This window comes from Fusarium redolens (genome assembly GCF_020744475.1).
Source record: "Fusarium redolens strain MPI-CAGE-AT-0023 chromosome Unknown BKA55scaffold_7, whole genome shotgun sequence".
Classification (NCBI taxonomy): Eukaryota; Fungi; Ascomycota; class Sordariomycetes; order Hypocreales; family Nectriaceae; genus Fusarium; species Fusarium redolens.
The window spans coordinates 2,072,343-2,099,965 of NW_025763670.1; the positions used below are offsets into that span (position 1 = coordinate 2,072,343).

General features: G+C 49.3%; 8 protein-coding genes across 8 annotated transcripts; 5 read left to right on the forward strand and 3 right to left on the reverse strand.

The window, feature by feature from the left end:
* Positions 1-4,801: 4,801 nt before the first annotated feature.
* Positions 4,802-6,663, forward strand: BKA55DRAFT_737910 (uncharacterized protein; the record flags this gene model as incomplete). Its single annotated transcript, XM_046201378.1, has 2 exons — positions 4,802-5,599; positions 5,649-6,663. The coding sequence occupies exons 1-2, from the start codon at positions 5,253-5,255 to the stop codon at positions 6,661-6,663; spliced, it is 1,362 nt and encodes a 453-aa protein (XP_046050429.1). The 5' UTR covers positions 4,802-5,252.
* A 3,258-nt stretch (positions 6,664-9,921) lies between these two features.
* BKA55DRAFT_675376 (uncharacterized protein) lies at positions 9,922-11,606 on the forward strand (the record flags this gene model as incomplete). The annotated part of the gene is made up of 5 exons (XM_046198067.1): positions 9,922-10,171; positions 10,229-10,459; positions 10,549-10,622; positions 10,672-10,841; positions 10,899-11,606. 5 exons carry the CDS (start codon positions 9,922-9,924, stop codon positions 11,395-11,397), a joined length of 1,224 nt encoding a protein of 407 aa, XP_046050430.1. The 3' UTR covers positions 11,398-11,606.
* A 1,650-nt stretch (positions 11,607-13,256) lies between these two features.
* BKA55DRAFT_567163 (uncharacterized protein) lies at positions 13,257-17,548 on the forward strand. Its single transcript, XM_046192703.1, has 8 exons — positions 13,257-13,682; positions 13,966-14,056; positions 14,107-15,671; positions 15,723-16,250; positions 16,299-16,389; positions 16,444-16,760; positions 16,804-17,059; positions 17,117-17,548. The coding sequence occupies exons 1-8, from the start codon at positions 13,581-13,583 to the stop codon at positions 17,314-17,316; spliced, it is 3,150 nt and encodes a 1,049-aa protein (XP_046050431.1). The 5' UTR covers positions 13,257-13,580; the 3' UTR covers positions 17,317-17,548.
* Positions 17,549-17,613: 65 nt separating this feature from the next.
* On the reverse strand, positions 17,614-19,635 carry BKA55DRAFT_614284 (uncharacterized protein). Its single transcript, XM_046196696.1, has 2 exons — positions 19,153-19,635; positions 17,614-19,104 (listed from the first exon to the last, which is right to left on the reverse strand). Exons 1-2 carry the CDS (start codon positions 19,352-19,354, stop codon positions 17,972-17,974), a joined length of 1,335 nt encoding a protein of 444 aa, XP_046050432.1. The 5' UTR covers positions 19,355-19,635; the 3' UTR covers positions 17,614-17,971.
* Positions 19,636-20,074: 439 nt separating this feature from the next.
* On the reverse strand, positions 20,075-23,641 carry BKA55DRAFT_567170 (Endonuclease/exonuclease/phosphatase). Its single transcript, XM_046192704.1, has one exon. The coding sequence runs from the start codon at positions 23,379-23,381 to the stop codon at positions 20,472-20,474; it is 2,910 nt and encodes a 969-aa protein (XP_046050433.1). The 5' UTR covers positions 23,382-23,641; the 3' UTR covers positions 20,075-20,471.
* Positions 23,642-23,739: 98 nt separating this feature from the next.
* Positions 23,740-25,053, forward strand: BKA55DRAFT_567171 (uncharacterized protein). Its single transcript, XM_046192705.1, has one exon. The coding sequence runs from the start codon at positions 23,923-23,925 to the stop codon at positions 24,580-24,582; it is 660 nt and encodes a 219-aa protein (XP_046050434.1). The 5' UTR covers positions 23,740-23,922; the 3' UTR covers positions 24,583-25,053.
* On the reverse strand, positions 25,054-26,340 carry BKA55DRAFT_567173 (BAR domain-containing protein). Its single transcript, XM_046192706.1, has 5 exons — positions 26,160-26,340; positions 26,056-26,106; positions 25,961-26,006; positions 25,841-25,914; positions 25,054-25,788 (listed from the first exon to the last, which is right to left on the reverse strand). The coding sequence occupies exons 1-5, from the start codon at positions 26,170-26,172 to the stop codon at positions 25,187-25,189; spliced, it is 786 nt and encodes a 261-aa protein (XP_046050435.1). The 5' UTR covers positions 26,173-26,340; the 3' UTR covers positions 25,054-25,186.
* A 173-nt stretch (positions 26,341-26,513) lies between these two features.
* Positions 26,514-27,110, forward strand: BKA55DRAFT_509302 (peptidyl-tRNA hydrolase; the record flags this gene model as incomplete). The annotated part of the gene is made up of 1 exon (XM_046187518.1): positions 26,514-27,110. One exon carries the CDS (start codon positions 26,514-26,516, stop codon positions 27,108-27,110), a length of 597 nt encoding a protein of 198 aa, XP_046050436.1.
* Positions 27,111-27,623: the final 513 nt, after the last annotated feature.

The window sequence follows — 27,623 nt, forward strand, 5'->3', positions numbered from 1 at the left end:
TCATCTACACATATCGCGAGAAGACCTGAGACAAAGCTGTAATGCACACACGAGCAGTACCTCTTCAAGCTGCTAGGCATTGACTTTCACACTACAGGTATGCTTCTTTTTCGCGTCTATCCGAAAACGTGACTGCTTCCATATCGATAATCACCATCTTCATTACCAATGCCCCTGGCGACCGTCGACTGTAACTCTGGGCTCTTACCATTACAGACCTGCCAAGAATTCCGCGTAATACAGATCTTGTGCATTAAAGTTTGCGGCGCAGCTGTCATCTCGCTTGAAACAAGAGCACCTGTGCGGCTGTATCACGTATCAGCTCGACCTCACATCCGGGGTAACAAGCTTGCGCGTTGCAGGGCGTACAAGTCCATCTGTGCCTCCCTTTCGTGTTCCAACACTGAGGCGGAGCGTTTCTGAAAGGCGGCGCTCGCTGTTGAGGATTATACCTCAGCCGCATCATGCGTTGTTAAGTTTGTAGTGAGGGGTTTGATGAAGTCAACTTCAAAGTATGTCTCCAGGCGAGAGGGGAAAGCCGTTCTCTCGTCGCAAACTAGGTATGGAAATATCTGCTCCCCTCAATTATGACATGATCTGTGGTCGATGGCTTTCCCGATGCTCGCTTAATTGGTGACAGATTCGTTGAGTCTGTTCTACTGAATTCCCTGGTGCCACGTCGCTCATTTGAAGCTCAAGAATCAGATCATCCACGCTCCGTGATCAGAGTGACGGTCTGCCAACGACGATTGATTTTTTATGGAACAAGTGTACGACCATTCCGTGTTATTCACAGCAAGACAACGCTGAGGGCATTCAACCTGGTTCCATCAAGGTTTACCCTTAATGGTAATTCGTGACAGGAGTTATTTCCAGTCGTGTTTCCGTAGACGGTGTCAAATACCGAGGCATACCGATGCTGTCCGGACGGTGTGCTCCCGCAATCCGGTGCAATGCTGCGGGTTCAGCGCAGCAAACACAGTGTGGTACACCAACCAATAATCTGCTTCGTAAGGCAGTCTTTCACGCACTGTATACTTTGATCAAACTGCAAGGTCTGTGGCCTCATCGTGCAGTAGTTGCCGGACAGGCCGTGTCTAGCGGCTTTCTCGAAGGAACTTGGAACGCTCGTCGTGTGCTTTTCAGTGGGTTTGCATGAATCGCGGTGGTTCCGCTACTAAAGCACAAACGTCGATCAGGTCCCCTATTTTTTGCTTCATTTTCTCGCGGTTCGATGAAATAATCATTCAGTCGATCCTGAAACCTGAAATGAACGATTAATTGCTCAATTTCCAAACAGCGCATCTACCACCCCCATCAGGTCTTTAGACTTAACTGAACCTGGAGAAACACGGTTCGGGCTAAGGCACAGGGAACCCCAGACTAGACCTGAAGGAGCCTCGGGTGCACAAGGTCGGTCCGAAAGGGCCAGCTTGGTCTGGATGGTGGGCAAGGCTGAGAAGAGGCTTTGTCGTTTGAGGGAGGTGATTGGTTGGTTTAGGTAACGAATCGTGTTGCGGCTTGGCGTTTTGGTGATGTTGTCCTTGTCCTTGTTGAGCGGTGACGCAGCCACGGAATTGTCGTGTTTGAAGGGTCACGACACGACACGACACGACACGACATCGGATGCTCATGCTCATTAATTACCTGTCTCTTTCTCGTATGTCAGATCATCAACAGTAACTCTGCAATGCGAGGTTGTTCTGGGGACAGTTGCAATCTGTCATGTGTCAAGGTTCCGTCCCACTGGCACGGGGATGCAACGTCGCATTAATGCTACACGAATGTCAGGTGTTTTGTTGAGCATTCCTCCAAATCTTAGTCAGCCAGTCAGCCACCATCTCGCCGCCTACCCTAAACACTCTCGTGATATTGCATCAGCATTCATTTGCGGTTCCTTGCTATTGACCTCGTATTGTCCATGGTGAGGCTCAGTTCTAACTAGAAGATTGGCCAGCATTACTTCTCAACATGAATCTGGCTCACCAATAAATCTTCGAGTCTTCTTGAGAGCATTGTGGCTTTCACCATTTGTTATTCCCATCGTACGAGAATCACAGTCAAACAAGACTCCACGAGTAAGAACAGAGCCAAAACATCATTGTCGATCAGTGGAGCTGATTTCCCTCGCCTAAGATTCGTTATTCTCCATATTAGTCTAGACTCACCATGATATGATGCTCCAATTCTCCCAGAGGCTATCGGACCTCGCCAAGAGCAGCAAAGTTTTTCCTTTCGAAGGATTTAAGGGGTTCTATAGAAAATAAGCTATTGGAGCCAGTGGGGATCCTTGAAGATAGTCGAAAGACGTGAACTGCCTATCGTCTCCAGTATCGTGAGGAAGTCTCTAGGGTAATTCGATCAAGCATGGCTGATGGAACGCCTCTCTTCACATGCAGCAGAGGATAACCTAATCTGGCATGATGCTTTACAAATACCTACTAGCTTCGTCAAGAGGATTTATATGATTGCACGAAGACTTGCCATTTTCAGCCATTCCATTGCAAGCTGGCCAGTTACCGATGAGCGGCGCAGGATCGACGTCAACGGCCCCACAACTGCCGCTCGACTACCGGAGTGTCTTCCGACTTCCTGTCTCCATATACGCCGCTGTATGTTGGTCATGGCTTCGGTAATTGCCGAGAGTTGAAGAGGCACAATGGTGATATCACGACTTCGTATAAGCCCAACCTCGACGTTGGGATGTTGAGGTCTGGGGGATGGCTTGCGACGTTCTTGTCCAGCCACTTCTTCCCCAGTGCTCGATGTTTGTTGCTGTACGATTAAGGTTCCATTTAAAGTAGAGGAGGCTAGTTTAAGAGACGGAAATAATACGAGAATGCTTATTTGGAGTGGTCGAAACTTCCCGATGGCCTGATTTGTTTCGTCACAGGGCTGAACTGGCTGTAAAAGATATGCATATTAAAGAGGTTGGAGAAGTAATATGGCTGCCTAGATTACAACAGCATCATTGGCTTTTACTTCTCAGCGATGGCTCAAGGCTCCAGATGCCGTACAATGACATGTGATCGGAATTGAGAGTATAGGGCCATAACGGAAAGTCCCTGCATATGAGAACCAACAGTAGTTGGCTATCGGCCGAGATGCGAGTGTAGGGAATCACTTACTAATACTGGTGGGCGTAATACGAGTAGAGTTGACTTTGAGAACTACGTGAACGGCCATAAGCACGCAAATCAGTAATAGGGGACCCGCGAAGCAGCAGTACGCGCATTTTCAGTGGCAACATCCACAAATCCCACTTGCCCAAGACTGCTTATCTTGGAGAATTCGGTTCAAGTAACACCGTGTATAGCAAGTGATGGTTGGATAGTGAAGCGTCGCGAGACAGGCGTTCGATACGTGCATGCATGAAGTCAAGATCACTCAAACCTTGGGCAATCATGTCACGCGAAGACACTCTTCAATTTCCCGTAAATCCTCCTTATCGAAGATTAATGGAATTAGAATGAGCTTATAGGGTAGCTGAAATGAAGTTCGACGTGATGGATTCTGAGTGACCAGCGAAAAGATCGTGTTCTACGAGGATTGAAGTGGTATCAATTCCTAAGCTGACGGCGAACCAGGAATGGAAATGGCAACCGTCACTAGTGAGTGCTAAGAATGTAATACTCCTGTTAAATTAATGAGATGTTCTACATTTTAACCACTGCAATACACGTTGCTCCATGTTTCCAATGCCAATTTCTTTGCCAGACCACTATGTGTAGGTGTGACTCCCCCTATCAGCATACGAGCAATGTCAGCCGCTCCCTACTTCATTCCGATTTGAATACTACGATAACAGAATATTGAAGCAACCCACTGATCTAGGGGGCCTGTGGTTCCATTTTACTTCACACGAATCAGCGGAATGAAAGCCTGGTTGAATGAATATGACAAGACGGTATGAGACACTATGGTGCTATTGAGGAGGGAAGAGACATCAGGTCAGCTCACGAATAGGAACCGTTCCATAACTCTCAGTCCTCCTAATTCCCGTTTAGACCCGGTGACCAGGTGTGATGAGAATGGTTGATGTTACTTTAAGCTTGCAGAGACCCTGGACAGTTTCCCAGAACCAACAGCCGTGGCGCTCAATTTCAACAGACATGTCACATTTCTCTTCTCTATGTCTTATTCAGTGTAGTATAGAATGTTATGCAGGTAAGACATGGGGATCCGGCATCTGTTTCGGACGGGAATCTCAGATTTCGGAGGTCATCCCGACGGGTGCGAGTAACAGTTTCTAATATTCCAGATCGGAGATACTAGATCATGCTATGTTGAAGAGAGGGAAAGAGTAGGGACATGACACTAATACAAATGAAAGCAGCCTAATCGAAGTTCAGAAGGCTGATATGCCCCCTGTGGGCGAACCCATGCCAAATTTGGGAGGATCCAACGGAGATCTGGCAGCAACATGCCGGATGAGATCCGTCTCATGCATAATTTAGACTGCTAAATGCATGTATAAGAACGGAAAGATCTAGCGGCCTTCCAGAATATTCTTACCGTAGGTTGACACTGGCCCTTGAAGTTTCGACCTTGATGGCCTTCAGCATCATGAATCATCCCCTTTCCTTACCACCACTTCCTCTGTGTTCCCCCATCAAATCCTTACTGAAAAGCTTGAACACTAACCCTAACTACACCTTCTTTTCTGAGCATTTGTAAACGAGTTAAATGGCGGTGTGCACCAAAGACATAGTCTTCAGGCAACTGGTACCGACAACAACGTTGCACTCTCAACCATCGAACCATTCCAAGCTACCATGGAAGAACCTCAATACTGCCGTCGGTCAGATTAACGTGTCGCAAACTCCGTTTGGAGAACAGTCCAAGTGGTGCAAACCGTTCGATCAAGTTACACCGCAGTCACACCAGATGCCGTTACCCCTATCCGTACAACACCCAACCGCCTCACCAGTACCACAGAACCAGCAGGGGACATAATTGGTTAGTCTACGAATATGCCACCGCAGCTTTGACAGAACCTGCAGTGATATGTCTGCGAATTCGCAGCACCCGTGTAAAGAAACGGCAAACAGGCCATGATCAACGTTTGATAAGAACTCGAAGTCTTGAGTGCCTCCCGAGCTCGGCATAGTAATGCTGTGTAAGTGGATTATATCTCTACTTAAGGAGCGCTATGGCTTGCTAGGGTTTGTAATGTCTCTTGATGAGGAGACGGAGGATATACTCTGAATAACTGAACCTGATTCACTCTCTACAGTGGCTTCTACTGCACCATGGGCATGCTTGTCCTCTTTTTCGTTATCCTAGTCGCAGGGGCCTACGTTGCTGTGGCCCAGCAGCAGCCTTTTCATGCTTCTAGAAATGCTGTTTTGTCGGTGGATATACTTCCCTCGCTTCCAAAGTCTTTCAATCCTATTCCAACCACAGTTCTGACTGTGGACTGTCTTTTCTGTTCTTCTACGGACGATGGGGAGGTTTCTTCTTCCACTTTCGTGGATACTACGACATATACACAGATATTCAGCATTGGGACCGAGTTCCCTGAACCGTCATTGTCTGTAGAGGCATCTGGGACGGTAATCTGCGCACCGCATTGTCAAACCTTTGTGACTGTTTCTTGGTATGATGCCCTGTTTCTTTCAAGGAGAAGCTATACTAACTACAGATAGGAAGAGTGGTGAATCGAAGGTTGCCCCTCTTACTCCCGTCCCAGTGGCAACCACTTGCATCACGATATTCAACACCCCTATTCCTATTCCCCTTCGCACGACAGATATGTGGACTCCAGTCATTCCATCACCTTCTCTATCAACATCGACGTCGTGCTCGACTACTGACACGGACTTGTCTCCTTGGACGTGGCCTCAACCTGGGCCTTCCATATCGACCGAGCTGGTTTCGAGTGGGCTAGGAATACCTCCATGGACATCAGCAGCAACAGAGGAGGCGACGTCTGTTTCAGAATCGACGTCGGGAGTTACAGTGGTCTATCCCAGTGGCACAGAGATAACACCAACGTGGTCATTCGTGTCTGTTCAGACATCTCCAGCTACGGAAATGCCAGCGTCAACGTGGACGTCAACATCAACACTGACTGAAGAGGTCACTGTCTCGGAACCGTGTACGACAGAGATCACGGTAACAATGACCAAAACCTTCTATGAGACATGGGAGTCCAAGGCACTTCAGACAATCACGCTATCTCGTACAATATCGACCACCATCGAGACAGTGACTGTGGAGGCTTATTCTACGTCGACAGGAGAGGTTGTGGTCGAAGGTACGAAGACGGAGTTAACAACCGTTGAGGCTGTTAGTTCGGGTGTAGACTGTTCGGAGGCTGGAAAGTGCTGCGCTGCTTGTTCAGCTACAGCTGAGTCTATCGGCGTTGAGACGGCGACTTCAACTCTCGTGGGAACATACACGACTGTCGAGGAGTATGTGTCTTCTGCCGGGGGCTCTTGGGTGCCAGCTGGGTCTCCCTCTGGGGCTGCAGTCGTTCCTGGCACGGAGGGCTCAACTCTCACAACCTCAGAGACACTTACAGAGACGACAACCATATCTGGTTCGTACGCTGAGTCGGAGACAGCCGGCCCAACGTCCGTTCAGACTGCGGGAGCCGCCCATGTGACGGCAGCTGTGGGAATAGGGGCTATTTTTGGTCTAATGGGTTTGTTGGCTTGATTCCATCAAGCAACCGAGGAGCGGAGCAAGGGAGGAGAATGAGCTTGGATACTGAATCATGTTAATGGACTAGAGAGTTTGGCGCGTCAACCGTTGATGGTTGCATAATGGGCTAGTGTTTTTTTGAGTGAAGACTGCTGATGTACCATGATAGTCTTGGGATAGCAAACACAGAGTTAGGTCCACAATCTTGTCCATCTTGACTCAAGGAGTCCGGGAAAGATCAGCCGATTGTGATGCAAGCGCTGAGCAAGACGAATGTGCAGCGCTTCGTTATCAAAAGGTCTATCATCATCTAGACCCTGTCACTTGTTTGCAAAGTCGTCTAGACATGGCTGGCTGAGGAACTCCATGGCACCAGTTATATCTAGTCAGGCTTGACAGCAGATGATCATGACTAGAACGATACGTGGGGCATGGTTTGGAGGTTGTGCGGTAGTTGCGGTGGCTGGGATGGCCTCAAAGTGATCTCTACTATGCGAGCCAGCACATTCAACATCTTGATGCACTAGAGTAGCAAATAACGCATGCCTTCCTGATTAGGTAGTCTTGATTCAATGATATGAGGGTACTCTTTGCTTCTTTTCATTCTCCTTCGTGTCATCGTAAAGTATACCCTCCATTGCCGCCGAGCCCACCTCGCTCTATCCATCCTGTTGACGCGAGCATCTGTCAGGTATCTCCAAAGTACTCCTCAAGAATCTGTATACACCCTAAGCCACGAGGTCCAAGGTATATCCTAGAGCCGGCAACCGGGTAGCTTCCCTGATGCAAGTGTTTGCCCCCGGGGTCCCCGAATCGATTGACCAGAGCATCGAGACGAGACCCCAGTTAGTTTAAAGATTTTTATGTCAAGAGAAATTAAGACCCATTTGTTCTAAGTCGGAGTTTTATCCGAAGTGGAGGAATGTGTTAAGAGATCAACAAGGCTATCAAAACCGTCACAAAGAGCAGGCATTATAGGACAACTCAACGCATATCGTTAGTTTTGAGTAGATAATATGCTTACCGCGAGATTATGACATGCCCTGAGCCTTCCAATTCACGTACTGGCACAAGAACCACCCCAGTCATGATCGGCCGCCAAGTGACATAGTTCTGATATAAGGGCGCTTTATGAAGTAAACTCTATGCCAACACTAAAACGGGCCATTCTGGCACATGGCCACCACTGCCGACTCTAAACACGCGAACTTAAATGGATATTATTTAATTGGTTTGCCCAATATTTTGGTGCCGACCGATAGCGAAGAGATCGCTTGTGGGGGTAGTTGTCATGAAAACCCGGAACAGGCGAACAGTGGCTTGACCAACAGCACATCTGGCGGCTGAGTCTCACAACCTACGTCGTACAACATAAGAAGATCGTGGGATGTCTGAGATGGAAAGAGAGAAGAAGGCTAAAAGGACTGTTCACCGGGTTTCACAGTCGCATTTCCGGGCCAAGGCGGAACCTCTGCTCTGCCGTGGAGGAAGTATCTCGCATTTGGCAATGGATACCGGTGAGAGGATTTAAAGACAGGGCCAATGGCAGTTTCCGACTCCCACGCCTATTCGAGTTGGGGTTACAGTTGACCAAGACAGTGTAAATTGATGGCATCTCTGTTGAACTGTGATCATCCATATTGAGCTAGGTCTCTAACCTTAGCCCCTTCAGCTACTAACAGAATAAGACTAAGAGCCTGGCGAGCTGGTCATGCACGCCATAGTTACAGACGAACTAACGGACCATTATTCCTAGCGAACAATAGCCTCGACAGGGACACCCCTGAGTGCGGAAGAATTGCCGTCTTGTCATTGTCGTTGAGCGGTTAGGTCAAGAAGCCTAATCCCGGAGCACACAGTGTGTTGTTAAAAGAAGGAAGCGATAAGTCAGAGTCAGGCTCCGAAACTGAACAATTGAAGGTGTTCGGGGGCTGGAGAACAGAGACGCTGCAATGATCATTGGCCCGGATGCAAAGCGGCATTTACGAGCGTGCGGTGGCACAAGGCAGACAGATACAGCGATGATATAATGGTGTTTTAAAAGTGAAGTGAAGAAAGGCAATGGCTTGTGGCTGTCGGGGCTGTGAGTTTCCAGCCGGAAACCTCAAGACCGGCCCCCAAATCTGCGTACCCAGCTCCGAGAAGATAAAAAAGAGTATTTCTAAAATACAGAACTCTTATTATTTAGCTTATTATTAAAAAGAAGCTTTGTTTAAGAGATTTAACTCTGCAATATTGACTCTAGACTCCCTGTCCAACAGCCCATCAAGATCTCAGCAACCCCTGATATCACTGACATGACAAGATCTTGTCACCAGGCCGCCATGCCACGGTAAGGCGTATGATCATCACACATACGGTGGATAGTTATCTCGGCATGTATTTACGGTTACTAACGACAAACTATTTGGCCGGGCGTGATCCAGGTACCCGCGACATGTCTTAGCGCTCGCTAACAAGGACCGGAAGAGTGATGTCGTGCAGCCGAGGCCAGGACTAAGATCCTTAGTTTGATATCGATCAGCCTTGTTTCTGACGATGTTTGTCCGGTGAGTATTAGCGAGAACTAGTCGAGGAATGTGTGGAAATAACAGTTTCCCGCTTAATTGCCGAGATGATTTGGCCCTGACGTGAGAGCACTCGGGGGTTTATTAAGAGCCAAAAGAGCCTCTTCACAGCATAAAAGCTCGGTTGGAGATATTTCTGAGACCATCATAGCTAAAACTGACGAGTTTGCCAACTCAGAGATACTTGGCCTCGCAGAGGTGCTATCCCAGGGCATCACCACCCCTTTCAGCAGCCGCCATGCCTCCATAAGGCAATCTTCTCGTTACAGCGGCCCCACGACTCGCCCAACCAACACTGACGATGTAAAATAACAGGGAAGGATTGTGTTTGGCCAACAAGATGGATACAAGCCGTGTACTTCTCTCTCAAGACTGACCTCCACAACTTGATGCAGTGTGACAAGTAACGAGTGTACCCCGGGGAGACTTCCGGAGAACAAACACTCATCAAAGTGCAGGTGTTTGCTCTTGGCGGCTATTCAGACTGAGAGAAATGGAATGGGCCTTGTAAATCGTAGGACGTGGGACATGCTGTCCTCGAAGTCGGGCGGTTAAGAGAGGAGTTGAGTTGAGGATTTAAATAGTCCGCTCTGTTGTCTCGAAAGTGAAGTTATACTCAAAGAAAAACTAGAGACCTCAAGAACTTTATACCAAATTTATATCTATTTTCTACCCTAACCAGCATATTTTTGCTTTATTTCTAGCAATGGCAACTCTCAGGGGCACCACTCAGGACTATGCACCTACCATGCAGCGCTCTGGCAACGATGGCGTTCTTGGTGTAAACTCTGGACTCCTCAGGGAATCACTTATCAAGAACTCCAACTCCTCCAACGCCGCACTGGCTGGTCCCCTAGTCTGGTCCGGAGCAGACTATCAGGGAGATCAAGCTTACACTCTCCGTCTTAGCGGCGAGGAAGCTAAGGAAGTCGACAGCGCCCTCGCTAGTTTCAAGAGTTAGATCTCCTGCTACGCCTGACTCGGAGAGGAAAGTTGCTAACGTGTGAAACTAGCTCTTGGACTCGACGGCGACGAAGTCTGCCCTGACAACTTCCCTCTTCCAAACCTGTCTCGCCGTCTGCGTGCCAGCGCCGAGACTCTTCATCTTGGAAGAGGCTTTGTTGTCATTCGTGGCATCGATGGCGAGAAATACTCTGTTGAAGATAGTGTTACTATCTTCTTGGGTGTAGCTGGCTACGTTGCTGACAAACGCGGACTCCAAGACCGCAAGGGTAACATGCTATGTACGTTTCCGGAAATTTAAACCTTCAGCAAATCCAAGTCCCCCAACTACTATTATTTAAGAACCATCAGTTTTATCTAACGTTTTCAGCTCATGTAACCGATTCGAAGCAATGGAAAACTCCTGCCGACGCGCGTCATGGTATTCATACCAATGGACCTCTGGTAGGTTACATCAACTCCACGAAAATAATACTCTACTTACTAGTTACAGCCTTTCCACACTGACATGGGATGTGACATTCTATCCCTTCAAGTCCGAGACAGCGCCAACAAGGGAGGATATACCTATCTCAGTTCAGCCTGGACTGTCTTCAACGACCTCCTCGACCGAGAGCCAGAAGTCATCAAAACACTCCTGACTCCCAACTGGCCCGTCCAGCTGTAAGATAACTACATCCTCTACACAGTGAAACATAACTAACAAGTTGTCTCAAACAGCTCGGGCCGTAAGTTTTCCTACTATCTCGCTCCTGTCTTGACATTCCACGATGGCAAACTCCTCGCGAGCCTCGACCCGCATCGCCTCGGACCGCACCCGAGTATGACGAACTCGAACATTCCCTCTCTTTCAGAGGCTCAACTCCATGCTCTTGAAGTTATCTCAGAGGCTGCTTCTCGTGTTGAGTTGCAGCTAAAGCTTGAGACAGGAGATCTCTTGTTCTTCAACAACCTCGCCCTCGTCCACCGCCGAGACGCCTACACTGACGACGATAACTCGTCTCGTCACATGGTTAGACTTTGGCTTCGTAACCAAAAATACGGCTGGGCAATTCCTAGCGGTATGCTTCCTCCCTGGGAAGCTGCCTATGGAGAGAACCGCAAGATCAAGGCTAGACACTACCCTATTGTGCCCATGGCAGAGTACCCTGCGCAGAAGTACACTACCAGCTCTGCAGCCTTTATGATCGAGGACTCTGAGACTTCAGACGAGGAGTAATGATTCTCCGACCACTCTATGTTCTTTGATTTTGTCTCTGTTCTGAGACCTTCAGTCATTTCCGTGTCACGACATGTTTTGGTTTATCAAGGGTTTCGAGAGTCTATCTACTGTCGCTTCCTTAGGAACAGCCTACTATAGGTCACTATGCAGGACTATATACTAGCTATTAGTCGCTCATTGGAGAATACAACCAACAACCATCATCCTGCAATGCTGTTGTCTCGAGAGGTCTTGTCACGTGTCGTTATCATGTCAGAATTGGAAATAAAAACCTTCCGTGTTGGTAGTTCCCCTTCCAACTCTTTTTTACATTCCTGTCTTTTGCTTCCATCTTCTTTTCACACGTCTTCGTATACATCGTCAGATATTTATGTCTGTTTAAGACAACCGTTGACGGAACGTTCCTCCCGCCATACCAAAGCATGTTCCCATCTGCCACTATATAATCAAACTCCTCTGGAATGGCATGGCACAATGGCACCAGAGTAACTGATTATTACTGGCGTCCTTTGACTATGACGCCAATATCATAGCCCTGCCTATGTACTCGTGTCAGCTGAACTACAGCTCCTAAGAAACCTGCCCCGAAGCTATTGAAAGCGATGCAACTTCAAGCGTTCCCTCTCCGACGAACACTACAATGTCTCGCGAATGAGAAAAGATTGAAACCTCTATCGGCGCCTCTCGGCAAACCAAACTAGCTAAAGAAGTGATATGCACGGGAATGGCTTGAAGTTTATATTAGCACCAAGCTAGTCATTATCCCTGTGTGAGAACAGACGGTAAGATGATTTCTTTTCTCTTGCTGAAATCTGAGAGTTAGAAAAGTGAAGCCTCTAGGTCACATCAGCAGAAGCAAATCTCACGATCCTTTCCACTTTTGAGACGAACCTGATTCTTTGCGAAATTACATAGTTCCTTTTCAGTACCCTCCTCGTCTCGCCCTTCGTCTCCATCAACTGCCGAAGCGAGTCACAAGGACCTCATCACAAACATGGCCTGTTCCAAGCTTGCAGATCTCAACTCCTATACACATATGTCACATCGTGAATATCATCGACTAGAAAGAGCCGGTTGCGGGCCGTGCTGGCGTTCTGGTACCATGTCTCGGCACAATCTCTCGAGATTGACGATCTTACTGGCCCCTGTCATGTCATAGGATATCTCAATACTCGTGTCTCAGACATTCGATCACGCCCTTTGATTATCCACTTTCGCATTGTTTGAATTTCTCCGGTCACGAACCTGCGGTTGATCGTCGAGCTGTCAAATTTTCTACCCCATAATATGTCTCAGCTGCTTCACGTGAGGATTTGAGCCTTGTCGTACTCTGAAAATGGAACCCCCACGAACGGGTGGCTTGTTTGGTTGGCTCGTAGAATGTGATTTTCGTTGATATTGTTCTTGAAATATCCAATTGACTTGTAAATTCCATCAATGTGAGGTTAATCTCCTCTCGCAGCTATAGACATACATCTGAAGCCATTGAATCTTTGTAATGCCTCGTAAGGCCAGCTGCTCGCATAATATGACGCTCCATCTCCGGAGAAGGCTATTTCGAATAGCCTTCTGTCACAATCCATGACCTCTCGGCACGGCTAATGCGTAGTGCGTGCCAGACAAACCCACAGTATGTACTAATTGACCACTCAGGTCAACCGGTGAGGCCAGAAGACGAGCTTTATGGGTCTAGAGAGCCCCCTTGTCATGTCTATGATTGGTTGAACAATATGGACAGGGGTATCAGTGCAATCCAATCCTTACTAGGGACGATCAATCTTCGCTGCAAATCTCGACGCTTGAACCATAACCCACATGAGTTGGTCTAAACACCAGAAGATATGAGAGTTGTGAAACCTCACATTCTTGAGGAGAAAATGGCGGAATTTATACAGATTTGTTGTGATTTTGGACTGTTGCTCAAAATGATAAGCTGCAGCTGTGAGCAAGGATTATCTCAAGGATGTCTCACACAACGGCCAGAGACTGGTAGACGTCGACACCCTGCAGACCAGGTCTCGAGGGCAACGAGTGGGTGATTCCAGGGCACGCTCCCTCAGGGAGGCTGCAATCTTGCCTCCTGCGTTGTCACTTCACCACCTCTGCCGAGCTGTCGTGTGACTTGACTTGAGCTTCACAAGCCAGCGATATCGCCAATATCGGGCATATCGGTAAAGTACATGCATGCACTTGACAGTTGTGTCTGCATGGGACACTGCCTCCATGGGCCTTGGCCCCCAGGTGCCGGTATGGAGAATCTTACTCGTCCAGCTGAGATCCACGTAAGTGAGAGAGGATGAAGACGAACGAACCAGACTCCACCAGCTCAGCTCAGATGTCAGGCCTCAATTCGTGTAACCTTTTGCAATGAGGATGCCTGCCAGCTTCGGCAATTTTGCTCGCCAGGAACAACGCCTAAAGGCACCCCTGTGAGAATTATGCAGTAGGCCCTGTTGGTGGGTGTCGGTTCGATGCTGTGTAACTGAAAGGACCCCGTTTCCAAGCCATGATTTTTCTTACCCTGTCTAAATATTTTGGGTACCTTCTTCTAACAGGTCGATCCAGAGAACTCGGAAACTGGAGAATACGGGCACGGTCCATTGGCAGAAACGAAAACGTCACCGCTCGAGCTTGAACCAACAGCGATTTTATAGTGGTAAGTGTTGGATCAACAGTGGCACTGACACAGTTCTAACGGTTATGCAGATGATGACGATCGTGTGTCAGGAGAAGTGTCGGAGCTTAGATGTGCCTGTCAGCAGGATCCAAGCTCTTCGTCAGAGTCAAGTGTATCGCCAGACTGTGCTCAGCAACCCGGACACCCCAGGTCAGACAATGCCACTTCTAGTGGCACTTACACAGGGGGCGTGTATCGCGGCGGGAGTGTCGAAGCTGTGAACGTTCAGGGCTTGGGGAGTCCTCCTCAGACTGATTCATCACCCGAATCTTCCCTCTCAACATCAACCGAACAAGCGAGTCCGCGCCATGGAAGTCACGGTACCCCTCTGCATGCAACTATTCTATCCGGACACGGATTAAGCCCCGAGAGCTCAGCTTCTAACTCCAGTTCCAGCTCCGGTTCTAGCTCTAGCGAGTCTTCGGATCCTGCTTCTGGACAACCATTGAGTCAGACACTCCAGAGCCAGCCCCCACCAGAAGTATCTCACCTGAACAAAGATACTTGTTCTGATACTTCTTCTAATGAACAAGCTTCTCGTTCAGTCAATGGCACCCAGTCAACCTCTCCACCTAATGACGATGCGGGTCAACTACGGACGGACAAGACAGAGCTAAAGCCAGACTTCCACTTGAGGAGGGGTGCGAAAGATGTACCTGGCTCTTTACTCTCTCCGGAAGCGCTGGGAGACTCCCCGAGTCAAGAAGTCCAAGCTCAGGTTGGCCTCGGTCGAAAGTCTGATGATGACGACGACTCAGGTCAGTCAGACACCCTTGATCAGTTAGAGATCGATTTCAATGGTTTGCTGTCTTTCGACCCTGGAAGTCCTACCATTGGTTCGCCCTCGAGACATGAGATCATTGCTAGCAGGTCTCAAGATGAGGAATTGGATCTTGAAGTCTGGCAGGCAGAGAGCTCTGCTGAAGATGTCCCTGGACCGGATACAGGCCATGATAACGGTAGAGCCCCGGGAGCCATCCACAATGGCATTCGACGCGTCCTCCCCACCGCGTCCTCCCCAGAACCCAATTATCCCTATGACACAGAGGATGAAGATCATACTAAAAGTGTTAACTACACAAGTAACGGTTCTGGTGGGAGCAGTGAAGTAGATGATGATGAACAAATTGACCAGCCAGATGATTCAGAAGAAGGTAATGAAGACTCAAATGTAGCCAATGACCTTCTTCGACAATTCAACAAAATCATAGCCGATCAGTTGGACTCGGACGGATTCCAGACAGATGCTGGTCCCTCAGCCTTCTCCTGTTGGGAGCGCCGCATTTATCTATCCTCTTCAGATAATGATTCATCAGCCGAAGAGGCCTGTCCCCAGTACGAGTCATCCTCCTCCTCCGAGGTGTCAGAAGAAGAGATTGAGTATGTCTCTGACGCTCGCGACACTGATGCTGGAACCGATGACGAAACAGAGTCGACTGCTTTGACTATTCCATCGTCTTCAACAAACGGCATCGCTCCCCCAAGCTCAACAAGTACCTCTGGAAGACGTCGCCTCACATCCGAGGAACGCGAGATTGTAAGAAACACACGAGAGATCGGCGCCTGTGTTCGTTGCCGCTTCCAAAAAATCAAAGTACACTTCTCTCTGTCCCGCAATTGTTCCCACTAACATGAAAATGAACAGTGCCAGGTGGACGTGTCCAACCCAACAGGAACATGCAAAACATGCAAGAAATTCTCAAAAACGTCGCCAAAGACTATCCATCGCGTTCCATGCTCGCGACTCCGAATCACCGACGTTGTTCTTTATCGAAGCGGCGGGCTCAAACTCACGAGACGATGGGCTGGTATTGAAATGCGAGATATTGGGGATCGACTTGACACCGTCGCTGTCACGATTGAGGTCTCACAGAATCTTTGCGGCAAACCTCTTCGTATGAATGTTGTGCGCTTCAGACCCATTGATGGCGACGTGACTGCCCGATATTGGACTGATGGTCTTCTTGGGAAGGACACGTTCAAGAAGAAGGAGCTGGCGAGTTACTGCCTTGAAAATATCTACGACACGGCCGAAAGCGTACGACAATACACCATTGACAATGCTCTTCCAGCTTTTTATCACACTATCCAAGAGGAGAGTGAATCAGAAGCTGGAGGAGGGCCTATCATCAGAACGTACCTCACAGCCATGGCTCGGTATATGGACCTTCACGTACACCGATTGAATCCCGACACGAGTTCCACGCTGACTCCTTCGCAGAAAGATCATAAATCCGGCGAAAAGCTCTCGGGGGATGATGAGAAAGAGCTCGAGATATTCGGCAACCTTTTTATCCTCTGGTGCGCCATCCGTAAGTACTCTTATTCAGCTCACCTCAATTGCGTCCCATCCTAATCCCGCCCAGAGCACACTGTAGGATCTCTCTACATCGAAGGCAACGAAACACTAGGCATGCTCCCCGAAACCGAAGACAAATCCTACCCTCTCTACGGCAAAGTGTCTGTCCCTCGCATGATAGTCGCTCAATTCGACACTCTCAATTACAACGAGGTCCTCGAGCGATACAAGGAGAAGCTCCTACGCGACATCGATTGGCTGTTCAGCCAGGACAAGAATCGGTGGTGGTTCACAATCTACCTCGTCGTCTTCATACTCCTGCGCGAAGCGAGTCGCATGACAGCGGATCGGTACCGACATGCGAGAGCTAACTACGGATCAAGGGTATGGCGACCTCGACTTTTGAAGCACGTAGCTAACGTAACAGCTGCGATACTCGATCCCCGACTTTGTCGAGAGGCTCCACGTCAGCTGCAACAATATTCTCGCCCACTGGCATTACTACAACTGCAATCAGTGGCCGACTGCCAGGTCGTCAGGCCTCGCTAATGGCGTAGGAAGGAAAGACCACTTTGAGACTCTGACGCCCAAGGATCGGCACCTTGTGAAACAGAATCTCAAGGACCCAGAGGTGAAGAAACACCTTCTGGTATGGAAACGATACAAGATGAACAACGGAAAAGGTACTGCGACAGCGAAAACTCTACCGCGCCCCATTTTAGTGCTAACGGATCGTTTAGTTCCAAAGATCACCCTCCAACACGACGCCGGATCCATTCGCTACACAGGAGAACAGGACAAGTACGACTGGGATCATCCTTTATACTGGGTATCGCAAATGTCTGAGAAGAACTGGTTCCCGCATCCGACGTATACAGGCGAACCTGTATCAGAAACGACGCTCATGGCTGTCACGACGGCTGTCGCTGCGGTCGGCTAAGGATGAAGCGAACCGAACACTCGACGAGAACATACGATACAAGGCTCGAATCAACAACATAACGACGGATACGAATCTTTTACTACATGAACTTTCATATTAACAGCATTCAAATAGTCCTCAGAGGTGGAAGAGTTGGAAAAAAAGGGCACAACGCCCAGCATCTATAGACACACGAGGGCGCGAATAAACATACACTTTCACACGAAGATCACAATAAAGTATTCTAAGCAGCGTTTATTCTGTGCACGAGATATGCTGATCTATCCCTCGCTCCAATTGGAGGCTCAAGTATTGGGAAAACCGCTGACTCTAGGTCTGCTATGCTTCCTGTAGTAATCGCTGCCTCCCAGCTCGCTATGCTTCCTGTGGTTCCTGTACGCCAAACAAACTCAAAACAAAGTCACGGCGGAAACCCTCATCGCCTCTCTGTCCTATGGTCTATTGCCCATATCTCTAAGCTTCTTCCAAGCTTACAAAACATTAACCTGAGGTTTTCTAGGCCAATAATTGGGACAACAAGCTCTAGCGTTGTGTCAATCTAAGTTGGTCAAGATCTCTTAGATCTGTGTCGATCTCCTGTTCATCTTCCCCGAACTAACTTCAAGAATCCACCCATTTCTAGCAAGCTGTGTTTTTTTTTTGTCGAGTGGAACTAGATCAGATTTCGCTTCTTCATTGGAGGAGGCAATCCCCAGTCGTCCTCGTCGGCCCAATCCTCGTCGACATGGGTCACGTAGCGTAAGGAACTTCCAAGGCCCTTGGTTCGAAATCGAAGTGGTGAATTTGAGGGATAGGCGTAGATGATGTCTTTCCTCGCCTCCTTGTCACGCTGGATCTCCTCCATGTTTCTTTCGATCCAAGTACAGAAGTGGGTAACATCCCCGATGCGTTGCTGCAACTCGATAAGATGGCCTGCAGTGACGAAAGGGTAAAGGCCCAGGTTGATCAGATTGTATCGCTTGACTGCTGCCTCATGGGTACTCGGATCCGCGAGTCGTGCCCGGATTGGCTTGGGTGCGCGATTATAAAGAAACATTCTGTAGGCCGCGACAGCTACGTCGAAAAATTTCTTGTATTGTGTCGCCCAAGTGGGAGGAGGTTCGAAAAGAGTGCTGGGTCGCAAGTAGACTGCGTAGTGCCCGTTGCTTGACTCAGCGGGATCATTGCTCTCCGCATCCCCATCTTCTTGAGCCGCAGTAGCGTAACCCTCGTCACCCTGGATAGGGCTTCCGTCCTCTGATACGTTGGAAGAGGTAGTCGCTCCGCTGTCGTAGGGAGCACCGGGGGTATTCGTTAGCCAGCGTTGGTTGGCCCCTTCCGAGCCAATGGGCGAAACAGTGTCAATGTCCACAGACTCGTGACATGAAGACTGACCGTTGGTGCCCTCGTTGCTTCCAGGATCGTTGCTAAGCCATCCATGGGTAGTTCCTGAGTTCGCTGCTGTCGTGGTGTCGTTGGTAGAAGCCTCAACGGCGTTGGAGGTTGGGCTGCTCTCAGCAGTAGGAGGGCCTCTAGCAAGACAGGCGCTAAGGATCTCCATGTCATGGTCGAAGGACATTTTGTCGGCAGACTCAGTATCGTTGCGGGTGTCATCTTGTCCAGCGGGCTCGTTAGAACCAGTGTCGTCTCGCGAGTCAGCGGCGTTTAGACCCTCCACGGCTGCAGCGCTTACAGCAGCCTGAACTTCCCAAGGGTCATCTTCGTCGTCGCCTTGTTCCTGGTCAGACTCATGCTCGGTGGTGGCTTCACTAGCACCTTCCGAGCCATGCTCGCACGAGTCCGAGTCTCCTTCACGATCATCAGTGTCCTACTCCGATGATGTCTCGTGGAGACTCTCAGCCTCTTCAAGGTCTGGCGGAGGCAGCGGGACGAAAGAAGCATAGATTTCGACTTGTTCAGCAAACGCATACCCGATGGCTTCCATGCGAAGAAGTATGAGAAAGTTAAGCTCCTTGTGCCCACGCCTGAGCGCCTTCTCTCGTTCCGACGCCGGCAACTTGGCCGTATCATGGAATCGTTGCCCCCACAGCGACATGATGGAAAAACAGATCACAGGTACGTCTGAGTGTGTCCTGGAGCAAGGTTAAACGCTTCTCTTCGAGCAAGAGGAGGCCACAAATACCTGAGCAGCTGGTGAAGGTGGTGATTAAGGAGTCGGAGCTCCAGGCCACGAAAATAATACGATCAAAAAGATGAAGAACAAAATTGTGTTCTATATGATGTTTCTTGTGTTTTTTATGGAAAGAAAAAAAAGCAAAAAGCGAGGTGGGAGGGAAAGTTGGTGGCTGCGGGAGGGGGAGAAGAGCGAAGTCGCAGAGTCCAAACGAGATGCAAGGTGAAGATTACGTTTGCAACCCCGCGGAGAAAAAACGCAGAAGCAGTCATTCGCAAGCTATGGATAAGATACAGATGACTACACGTCCAGAAGGGGTCACGGGAGGCAGCAAACACTTTATGCAAGCGGGTTACTGGGCAGTAGGGAAAGAGTAGATGAGTTCCTGAATGTGGTGCCAACGCCAGACAAACAGCTGATGAGACATGTAAAACGACGCCAGAAACAAATAGTAGCACTGCTATTGTCTACGGAGCATGTTCTTTTGGGCCAGGGAGGCACAATGGCACGCTTGGGGGCTTGGTGCTGGTGGAGGGGGAACATGGCAGTGCCCTGGCGGGAGCGGGAGCAAAGGCTTGGAGCAGCTGCTTCGCCTTTATCACCTCAATCTCCATTGAACCATTTCGATTTCTAGAAAAATACCCAAAGGAACATGATCCCACTTGTGTAATCTCATGTTAATCATAGCAATCATAGTATATGATGTCGATATCTTGGTCGAAAAGGAGCAGTGTATTCCCTCTTTGCTGTTCTGTGCTGGTGGGGAATAAACTGCAGCAAAAAGTAGCTAGAGTCTGCACCTCAAAGGCCCTGAAGATTGCATATCAACTGTACAATGACCATTAATCGTTGTTGTTCACACGTTCAACTTCATTACTGTTCAAGCCACGTCCTCTAATCCCTTTGTTGTATCCCTGTCACCCCTAAAGAATACATCAAAACAAGGCTAAGCTGGTATAATACTCAAAAAGACAAAGACCAGATACTAACCCTCCCGTCATCCTTAGATGCTCCACGGTATCTTGCGATTCCTTCGCTTCTAGCTCCCCTCATCCCGCCTTATGAACATCTCCACGACAGTCCGCGCTCGATCCCTCGACCCCTTTTCCTTTTCGTCTACACGACAGACCAGAGGTCCTACTATCTCGGCATATCTACGTTCACGCATCTTGCGCTTCTTGGTGTCCTCGTCCTCTGCGTTGCCGCGGCGGAAGCTCAGGCGGCGAGAGAGACCACCTTTGGGCTCATTTGTCACGGGGGTGAGTTCTGATGCTGCGCGGGAGAGAGTAGCTGTGAGAAAGACGAATGCAATGTTGTGGTTGGGTGCTGATGAGAGAATATCCAGGATCTGTGTCTTGGTGTCGGGCCAAGCGGCCATGGGTAAGGATGTTACGTTGGGTAACGATGTTGAGATCTTGGCCCAGAGTTGAGTAGGGATCAGACCATCCGTGAGAGACTCGAGGAAGAGCAACAGGATGGAAGAGACGACTTCCAACTTGAACGACGCAGGCCATTCCAATGGGAGCGCATCAAGAAGAGAAGCATCGTTATCCAGAGCAGACACAAGCTTAACCTTTGCATCCTGCATATCAGCCTCTCCAACCCTCCACGTCGAAGCCTCAAGGGGCCATCCAGGATCCCTTGGCAGCACTTCTTCCTCAAGCATCGTCGCCTCAGCCAAACTTCGTTCCACAAGCGTCTGCACCACCTCAGTAAGCTTGAAAAGCTCCTTGGGCGCTGAGCAATGAATATCCGAGTCGTAAGCAATGGCCCCCTTGATGCCCTTCTTCTCGACAAACTTTCTGATACCGCCGTCAGGGATTCTTATCAACTCTGCGATGGAGCGCCCTACACATGACGGTTGCCATATTCCGCGCACGGGAATGAAGTGGTCCCGACCGTCCTCTATGCGAAGAACTAGGACCTCTTCAATCTTGGCGCGGGCTTCGTTCAATGCCCGGATGTGAGAAATGGCCGAGACTTGGAGCTCCAGCAACACCAATGCTGTCTCTCCTGGATCGAGTGTGACTGTTTCCCCCAATGGCTCTTGAGACTCTTCATCGGCTGACAAGAACGTCGTTCTCAACCATTTAGGGATAGCATCGTCGCCGTCTTCTGTCGTCGGCTTCGTCACGAACGAGAATGTCGCCGGGACACTTCCAGTATTTGCAACCGTCAGATGCCGGATCTGCTTATCCAAGGGTGTGACCTCTCCAAAGTCGACAATGTTATCTTCATTGCCATCGCTGCCTTCCACGACAACCGTAATGCCTGGCCGGCCTTCATTCTCCGCTCTGTCTAGTTCTCGCGCCACTTCTGCGTGGATCTTGGCCTTGAGATCTGGTACGACTGCGTCGTAGTCGAGCGTGAAGATAGAAGTGATGGGCTTGTGATCAGATGATGTAATGCGTTGGTGCGAGGCGTAAATCTCCAAGTGTATGCGGTCACGGAAGCCCTCCTTTGTAACAAGTTCCTCGGCTTCAGGATCATCATTATCCTCGTACTCGTCATATCCCAAAGTGTCAGTTGATGACATTGGATCCTCCCCATCTGCATCAGGGTCATAACTGAAGAGCACATCCTCGTCCTCTTCCAGGCCTCTTGACTTCATCTCTTCATCTTTCTTCTTCGCCTCTTCCTCATCTTTAATCTTTGTTTCATAATCTTCTTTATCCTTTCGTGTTCTAAATAGGATACGGTCACACCAGCTTGGAGCTCGTTGCTTCTCGCTTGAGTCAAAGAGGCCAACTGTGCCAATATCATATTTATATGTTGGTAGAAAGGTGATTGGCCCTTCTTGCCAACCCTCATGGAAAGCTTTTCGTTGCTTGATAACTCTTCGTAGTTGGTCATGTGGCAACAAAGAATCGATGGTGGCCTGCAAAGAAGTTGGATCCTGGCTTGGATCTTCGGGGAAATCGTCAGGGTCTGGTAGATCGCTTGCAGTATCAAAGCTCTCTTCCCGTGAATGTAGCGACACTCTTGTAGAGGACTCATCATCGCTGTCTGAACCCTTCATGACAATAACACCTCGCTCATCGAGAGGCTTCGAGTCCTCACCTGCAGCATATTCACCTCGAGCATGCAGCGTAAGCAGCCGTCTAATATCGTCACCAGGTAGTCCATCCAGTCGAAAGTTCAAATCTCCAAACCAGAATGCAAGATCTTCATCTCCAATCTTTTCGCCCTCGTCTTCCTCAACGCCTGAATGAACGATTGGGTCGAATTGAGTGCGGGAGAGAACCTGGCCGACATCCCAACATCGCCGGTCTAAATACGAAGAGCCAGCACCACTAGCCAAGTGGCTATTTATAAAAACCATGCGAGTTGTTTCGCCAAGCAGCAATCGCGTCGTCACGGCCCCCTTGTTTCCAAAATAGCCTAGCAGGCCCGTACCAACTTGTTTCGTACTGACGTTGCTAATAGTTGGTGCAATTTCTGGGGAAGCATAAACCAACAACAACAAGCCAGTCATTTGTTCCGCAGTGATAAGTTCGTATCCTTTAGGCAATGCTGCTTCCAATGCCGCTTTCCATTTGTCCATAACACTTGTATCCGTATATACTGCTCGATTCATATACTCCTTGGTCGTGTTGAGGTCTACAATTTCCTGGAGTCCCAGCACATAAAGGCCAATATCACCCCCGGCAGTCAAATGCGGCTTTGAGCTGCCATTGTCCTTGTCATCCGTCTCCACGGCACTATTTTGTGAGAGATTCAGAGACGTCAATTGTTGATCCAAGCCTTCGCCGTGTGTGAACCAGGTCGCGAGGTCTTTATCAGTACCCGTGCACGCAGCAACGTTCCACGTCCCGATCTTGACCTTTAGGCTATGTGGGCGCACGAATTCCGATCGTCGGGCATGAACAGCTTTAGCTAGAGACTGAGGCGTCGTCGAGGTAGGATCCCCCAATTCAGAACCAGGGGATTGATCATTTTCGTCGGCCATGGACGCCGTTATTACAGTATTAGACGAAAGAGACGTGTTATATATACGGCACCGTCTCGAGATATCGCGGGGAGGTCGATTTGTAGTTCTCTAGATCATGACTTCGAACAACCTGGCTCTACCGTAGGCGCAAGGCAAGGGGTATTTGGGTCGTGTGAGCACCAAAAGAATGTTGAGCTAATTAGAAGAAGGGGTAAAAAGGGAGATAAACCTCAGCTTAAACGTATGACGTCGAGCTGCACCGTAGTCTAGAATGGTGGTGTAGGAACCTAGGGTCCAGCTCAACGCCCCGCGGCAGCGTCATCTTGCGCCTTATCGATAAGCAGAGCAGCGCCCAAGCATGCGCACTCGTGCCTGTCAAAGAGTAAACTTCAATCTCCATACCACAACCAACTGTCGATCACACGATCGTCTTCTGGGATCCTAATATCATATGTACATGAACCATATGTCTTAAACTATCATTTGTGACAAGACTATTTACAACTACCGATCACGCATCCACATACGCGCCCAACACCAAAACACAACAATAACTATCATGAGTCGACAAACACCTCGAAAGGCTCGCCATAGCCGTCAGCCGTCAAACCGTATCCCCGCAGTATCAGATTATGAATCCGATGCCGCTGCCATACATGCCGATTACGCGCCACCACCTCCACGCACAAACACCGAGCTTAACCTCTCCGTCCTCCAACGCTACCTCCCCTCCATCCACACTATTCTCAGCATAGCCGCCAACGCTGTCATTTACACATTCAACAGTGCTTCAGAAAGCTGGGAGAAGTCAGGAGTTGAAGGAACAATGTTTGTCTGTGCGCAGAGTCCACTCCCCGAGGACCCAGGCCAGCGACCACGAGCTTGCGTGTTTGTGCTCAACAGACGAGGACTTGACAATGTGATCGTGGACCTCTCACGGGTCACGCATGCAGAGGTGTCTGGAGAGCTCGTTATTATGAAGGTCGAGGGCGAATGGAAGGAGGGTGACAAGGTGCTTGGAGTGTGGATTCACAACGATAAGGACGAAACACGAGAAGTGAACGCTGCAATAATCCAGGAAGCTTGGAAGATTGCGCGGTCGGCAGGTCCAGTTGAACCGCAGGGCCCCGAGGCTGGTCCAGCTATGCAGGCAATGGGTAAGAGGTTGAGTCTGAGTGATCTATTCGGGTCAGGAAATGGTCTCAATATTGGACACTAGGTGTCGTCCAAGATGCATCAGAAACCTGAGGTTGAGGAATCGAAGATCGAGAAGTCTGAGGACTCTAAGAGATCTAAGGAGTCAGGGGAGTCGAAAAGGCTCGAGAAGCGAGGGAAGCCAGCTAAGCCGATGGAACGAGAGGCATCTGAGGACTCTGATACAGAAAAAAGCGAATCTGAGAAGTCAGAGCCAGAGGAGTTGGAGCGGGAGAAGTTGGTGCCTGAAATTCCAAAGTCTGAGAAGGCAGAGTCTCCAGGATCAGAGTCCGAGGTTGACACAGAGTAGAGCTTCCATGATACAGGGAACTACTTTTCAGTTTTAGGGAATATGGAAATATGATCAACCGCTTCAGCGTTGACATGGTCAAGGGCTAGAGCAACCCCAATAGTTAGCACTTGCACAGTTTTTGCCCAAAAAGGCAGGGCATAAAAGCCCAATAATGTAGAATTATAGCGGTCTGCACACAAGCATACGTTTCCATAAAGCCCACAATGGACTATGTCTATTTGTGCATGATATTCATGACGTTAGCAAGTATCTACAAGCAGAAAGCACCTATACGCCGTCCCCCCAACCTGATAAGTCGTAGAAGCCAACCCGAAGCCTAGACCGTGCCACTGATGCTCAACTCCCGAATCTCCTGCAATACCTGCTCCACTCTGGCGTCCAGTTGTCCCTCAGCATACTGATCTCTAGTGTCAGCATCCAGATACTGCTGTACTTGCGCCATGCGCGAATACGCCTCTGCACAGAAACGTAGCTGAATCTTGACCAGAGCTTCGAAAGTGGGGTCGAGGTACGGCACTCGGAGATCGATAAGCTGGGGTAGCTCGGTGCTGAGTTGCTCGTTCAGCTGCTCGTAAGCAGCCTTGGCCATCTCCATCTCCTTTTCGGTCCGAGGAAGCTTCGTGGCGTCCTTGTCGGGCTTCTCGGCGAGGCGCTTCACCTTTGCGCGGAGGGCATCGTAATCAAGCAGTTTGTGAGCGCGCTTCTTAATCGCCTCGTTGACGTCGGGGAAGTAGGCGCAGAACCGTGTGATGGGGTCGAGAACAGTTGTTCGGTAGGGGCCATCGAGAGCTTTGATGGTTTCGGCGTCTAGATCTTCGACGGCCTGCTTGTAACTTCTGCTGACACCGTCTTTCGCGCCTGAGTCGCCGTAGAACGCATCTATCGTCTCGGCGATTCGCATTTGTGAAGCGGTCATGGCTGGGTTCGGGTTTTAGTATCGAGCTTCATGTGTCGTAGATCATGAGCGTACCTCTCAGGGAGTCGAGATATCCCTTTGATTCCTTTTGTAGTCGCAAAGCAGCAGCTTCCATTGTCTTGAATCGTCTAGTTTTGTTAGATGTCGTCTTCCAATGAATCTGCAATTGCTGACCTCTCTTCGACTTCGTAGTCACGGTCATTCGTCTTTTCCACATGCCCTGCAACGCAATCAGCTCCACACTTGAATGTTTCATCCGAAGCGCATACCCGTCTTCATCATCACCTGCGTCGTCGCGCGATTCACATTCTTCTTAAACCCTGCCTCATATTAGACCCCTCTGTTCGGGATTGCGGGGTGAAAGCTGTCCTACCCGCCCACGACATATTGAAAGAATTGCTGGTATGAAATGAATTAACTGGCTTCGTTTATGTGTGTAATTCGACGGAAAGTCTCAAATGCGCTCGAGGATATATCGTTGTGAAGTTGCACAGGAGTTGGCAGGCAATAAACATGGAAGTTGGGGATAGAGTGACGACAAAACTGGAGCTCAGCCACACTAGTCTAAGTTCTTAGGTAGTGCCTGGCAGCCCAATCGGCTGATCGACGTCAGCGATGGGGCTGTGTTAAGCTCTGCCTTTTGATGCACGTGATCACGCGTGGAGGCCTGAGTTGGATCGGAAGGAAAGATTTTGATCTGCGCCTTGATATCGTTTACCGCGTCAGAATGTTTAATCCTCGCTTTCTCGTTGTCAGTCTGGGCAATCCCTTGCCCAAATACGAAAGTCTACATTCTGCCGGCCATTTCGCCCTCAATGGCCTTGCTCAAGTCTTGCGGCAACCTTCATTTCGGGAGGTGACGTTCGGAAAACAGTCATGTCTTGTATCTCAAGGTCCAAAATACACCCTGATTCAATCGCCTACTCTAATGAACGTCTCTGGGCGTTTTGTTGCACGGGCGTGGAAAGAAATGACCAATCAACATGACCCGTCATCACTCAGTCTAGTGATTGTTCACGATGAACTCGAAAAGGATTTGGGCATTGTCCGGCTAACGGCCTGGGACCGAAGCCACAAAGGCCACAATGGTATTAAGAGTGTCAAAGGATCCCTTTCACAGGATAAATACCCAACGTCGCCATTTGTACGAATTGCTGTTGGGATTGGACGGCCAGCGGAGAGGGACCCAGAGACCGTTAGCCGCTACGTTCTTGATCGGATATCAAGCGACAAAAGGAGAATTCTAGAAGAGGAAGCACCATGGAAAGTTGCCGAGTGCCTTGTTGAGCTGGAAAAAGAATGGAAGGCTGAGCTCAAGTCATGATTCGACCGCTCGCACAGGGTCCTATCAACTGCGACGATGCAACCCCGGGATTCTCGTGCGCCAGTGACGGCATTTTGTCTCAAGAATACCGGCAAGGCCTTTACAGTACATCTACACAGCCGGAACCAATTTTCTTCCAATATCTGGCTATCGGCCCTCTTTTCAGGTCAAATTCAAGACAAAGTCACAGGCAAGCAGAATGGTCATTATTTGACCACGGTCAAGTATGCCATATCACGCATGAAAGACATGAGTCCAATCATGCCAAAATACTATCAAAAGAGATAGCCAACTGAGATACCTGAGCCCCGCGTCCGTTTTTGTGACCACGCATGCACCAAATTCCGATTCTGCACTCCATTATCAAACCGCTCAACTGTGCCGGACTCAATTATGAGTTACGAGTCTCCCGAATTGCACATTCACGCATGTTTGCCGAGTATCCTACCTGAAGGTATGCAGAGACTCCTTATCTTGCGCTAAAGACGCCACAGACGACCTAGCTCACAACCG